The sequence below is a fragment of the Egretta garzetta genome, unplaced genomic scaffold, assembly GCF_000687185.1.
Source record: "Egretta garzetta isolate BGI_Z169 unplaced genomic scaffold, ASM68718v1 scaffold7, whole genome shotgun sequence".
NCBI lineage: Eukaryota > Metazoa > Chordata > Aves > Pelecaniformes > Ardeidae > Egretta > Egretta garzetta.
The window spans coordinates 3,196,139-3,200,016 of NW_009260350.1; the positions used below are offsets into that span (position 1 = coordinate 3,196,139).

Below are 3,878 nucleotides of genomic sequence, written 5' to 3' on the forward strand. Positions count from 1 at the left end.
AGGGGGGGGAGCGGGGGCCGGCCCGGGGCCCTGCCACTCCACCTCCTCCCGGGCCATCCTGTCCCAGAGAGGCCCCGTTTCCCCTGGCCGCAGGCCCAGCTCCGGGCAATTTGCTGCTTCAGGCCTTGCTGAGCCAGAGGCCATGGCCAGGAGCCCTGGAGAGGGCTGATCTCCTCCCTGCTGAGGGCAGGGCACTGCCGAGAGGAAGCTCACCACATCCTGCTGCCCTAGGGATCACCGGCCCGCAGCTCAGGCATGAAGCAGCATCTCCCTGGGCAGATGTCACCTTTATTCACTGTTCGCTTAAAACGAGTGAACATACAATATATTTATATTTTATATATTAGATACTTCCTGCACCAAACGCTTCTAGTTAGGGGTGACCCATGGCTTTATTTTGGGGGGCAAGGAGCACTGTCACTGCAGGGGGAGGCGGCACACCCACTCCAGCACCCAGTGGGGAGCTGTGGGGCTGGGGAGGGGGGCGGCTGCCCCAGCTTGGAGGGCAGAGGGAGGCAAGGGCAGGGTGAGTTGATGCTCAGAGCCCTCCCGGCCCCGCTGTGGGGGCTGGATGGGGCTGGAAAAGCCCTTTTTTTCACTGCACCTCTGAAGTACAGGCTCAAGTTTGAGATCCTCAGGCCCCTCTGGGACCTTTGGAAATGGCTCCCAGTGCAGGGAGACCCTCTCCAAAGGGCCAGGGGCTCACCCCTGGCTCTCCTGCACCAGGGGACAAAACCAGGGCCTGGCAGGAGCTGCTGCAGGGGAAGGGAGATGCCAGGGCTCCAGGGGGAGCCAAGAGTTACCCAACCCCATGGCGCTTTGGGTGCTGACGGACACCAAACAGGCTCAGAGCAAGTCCCAGGGTGCTATTCCCAGTGAGGAGGAGCGCTGGACCCTTCCTCAGACACCACCCTGGGTAGACACAAGACCCAGTGCCAGCAGGGAGGTGGATTTTTGCAGGGGAGGAGGAGAACAGCCCCCTTCCAGGCAGCAGGTCAGTAAAAAAAGAAGCAGTCACAGGGACCCAGAGGGTGAAACAGGGCTCTTGCGTGGGGCAACATCAGCAAGGAGGACACCGCATTACTCACACACAGATTTCTACAGGGATGCAGGGACTGGCTGGGACCCCCACTGCCCTCCTCCACCCACCCCAGCCCTGCAGGGATGGGAGCACTGGCTCCCTTTTCAGGGCCCCGGGGCTGGAGGGAGATTCCCAGGAGCTGGTTCCCCGGCAGGAAGGAGAGGAGACATGCACACGGGTCCTGCCCCGCTTCCTTGGGCGGGAAAGGGAAGAGAGGAGGAGGAGAGGCTGCAGCAGCACCTTAGTTCTTCAGGATGGTTTCGTAGGCTTGGTAGACATACTGGGACACCTCTGGCGCTCGGCATTTCAGGGACAACTGTGGAGAGAGAGGAGGAGAGGGTGTGATAGCATCTTGCCCCACGCCCAGTAAGCCACCAGCCCCAAAGCACAAAGCTCTGCCCTCAGGGCTCGGGGTGGCCCCAGCTCCTTATTTCAGCTGGATACAAAATATTAAAAGGCACCGAGCCCCCTAAACGCCCTCCCCGGGCTGCTGGTGCTCCCCCCGGCCAGTCGAGGAGCAGCCAGCCACATGCAGTGCAGGCAGGGAGGCAGGCAGAGGAGCGCACGCTTCGTCTCTTGGGGTTTGATTCACTGCCTGTAGCTCGAGGGTGAATGGTTCCCCCAAAGGCATCTTCCTCTCCTAAGCGGTACAAGCCCCCTTCAGTTATTTGCTCAGAGATTTAATATTAAATGACTCAGAAATTAATTAGTTCCTCAGCCAGCAGGCGAGCAGGGAGCGCTCAGCACAGGGGTGCTGAGCGGGGAATCCTCCGGGATAAGGGTTTGCAGCTATCCTCATCCCAAGTGAATCCAGGAGGGTGGAGGGAATGCCCTGACCCTCTGAAACATTCACCTCCCAGCAAAGCTCCGCTCTCAGCACCGGCCTCGTGCCAGCCCTGCCGGGAGGGAGAGGCAAGAGGCACTGAGAGACACACAGGGCTGGCAGGGCAGCCAGCAGGCAGGTAAAAACATCAGGGGAGAAATAACCAGGCAGCAGCCAAAGACAGCCCAAAGCCGGGGTAAAAACCGGTCTGCTAACCTCCAAATCCTGCAACAGCGGGCAGGCCGGCGAGGGCAGGCAGGCAGCAGGTACGGAGATACAGAGAGAGGTGAGTCAAGGCGACACAGCTCGTCCCAACCCAAAGAAAACAGGCTGCGATGAAGGTGGGGCAGGAGCCGGGGAAAGTGGGACATGGGGACAGCTCATGCCCAGCATGAGCACAGACCTCTGCTCCAAGGCCATTTGCAGCTGCAGTTGGGCTGCCCAGCATGCAGGCAGAGGCAGGGATGGCCCAAGAAGGGGATGGGGTTGGGGTTTTTATTTGAATGGAGATGTGCTGGTGGGCTGGGACCTCTCTCCTTCCTTTTGCTGCCAGCACGGTGCCTCCCCAGTGCAAGGAGGGCAGCTCAGTGGAGACCAAGTGCTGCTGCAGAGCCCAGCCAGCCAGCACAGACCGCACCTCACCCTCCCCGTGTGAGAGGGACGCCAGGACTGGCACAGGGAAAGGAGCTGGCACTGACAGCAGCCGGGGGGGGGGTCCTGCCACTGCAGATGTGCTGCAGGACCACCCAGCCCAACCCAAGCTCCAAGCAGAGAGTGGGGAAGGCGGGGTGGGCAGCAGGGTGGGCAGCAGCCTCAGCTCAGAATGCCCCAGGGGCTGTTTCAGAGGCAGGCAGGGGAGAAGGGGCGTACCGTGAAGCTGGGATTGCCGGGCTGGATCCTGAGCTCTGCCAGCACCCAGATGCCATTGGTGAGTTTCAGGGACTGGTAGAGCATGTCTTGGCCCTCCACATTCCTCTTGGCAATGGTGAAGATGTTGCTGCCTTGGAGCTTGCTGCTAACGGCATCTGTGTAGGAGGAGAGAGCTGCTGCGGGTGCCACTCGGGGCAGGGGACCGGGCTGCGCATCAGCTCCCTTTGGACCTGCTCCTGCCCCACCTCCTCCTTCTCTCCCTCTCCCCACCCTGCGATGCAGCACATCCAAAACCCACCGTCCCCACGCAGCGAGGAGAAGGGCTCTATTCAGCCGGGCTCCCAGGTCCTCCCTGGGGAGGGCAGGCAACAGCCCAGAGCTCGATTCACAAGTGGAGCCGCCCCGCTTCGCTCCATAAAGGTCAGCTCACTGCTGCCAGCGGGACTGAAAGGACTTGGCTGTTCCTGCCCAGCGTTTGCATGTCCCACTTGGCACCAGACCTCCCAGAGAAGGAGCCGGGGGAGCGAGGAGGCACCAGGGAGCCTGGCCCCAGCTCCTGCCCACGGTTGCCTGCTCTGCCTGCGAGCATGGGGCCACTGCCCTGCCCGTGGGTTGGCCAGGGCAGGCTGCTGTGAGGCTGGGCAGCGTCAGGGCTGTGTGCTCCAGTTCAGCTTCTCTGCCAGAGGCTGATGCCAGGGTGGGCACAGCAACTGCCCCTACCAGGCAGAGCATCTCTGAGGCTGCCAACTTTCTACAACTAGCCAACAGCAAGCAAAGCAGCAGCTCCTTCCTGGAGATGAGGGGGTGAGCACAGGGGGAAGGAGCTCTTGTCTCCACACAGCCTGGGGTGGGATAACTGGGATAAGCTGGTGACCAGCAGTCAGCCACAAGACGAGCCGAGTCCTTCTGAAGGGTTTGGACCCACCTGCGTTGAAAGAACAGTCTTTGATCTGGAACTGGGCCTCGTTCTCATTGGGAATGTCCTTCCAAGTGGCCAGGAACATCTGACGCTCTGCAGGGAAGAACGAAACCAACAGAGTGAAGCCACCAGACCGGCTGCCCCCTCCACCTCCCAAAGGTGGTACAACACAGGCCACACGCTGC

General features: G+C 61.2%; 1 protein-coding gene across 1 annotated transcript in view; it reads right to left on the reverse strand.

The window, feature by feature from the left end:
• Window positions 1-363: 363 nt before the first annotated feature.
• Window positions 364-3,878, reverse strand: part of AP1B1 (adaptor related protein complex 1 subunit beta 1) — a 25,034-nt gene continuing 21,519 nt past the window's right edge. Inside the window, exons 20-22 of the mRNA XM_035898349.1 lie at window positions 3,700-3,786; window positions 2,775-2,929; window positions 364-1,397 (exon numbers count right to left, since the gene is read on the reverse strand). Of these exons, the coding sequence (XP_035754242.1) occupies window positions 1,323-1,397; window positions 2,775-2,929; window positions 3,700-3,786 (317 nt within the window). The 3' untranslated portion in view covers window positions 364-1,322. The remainder of the gene's footprint in view (window positions 1,398-2,774; window positions 2,930-3,699; window positions 3,787-3,878) is intronic.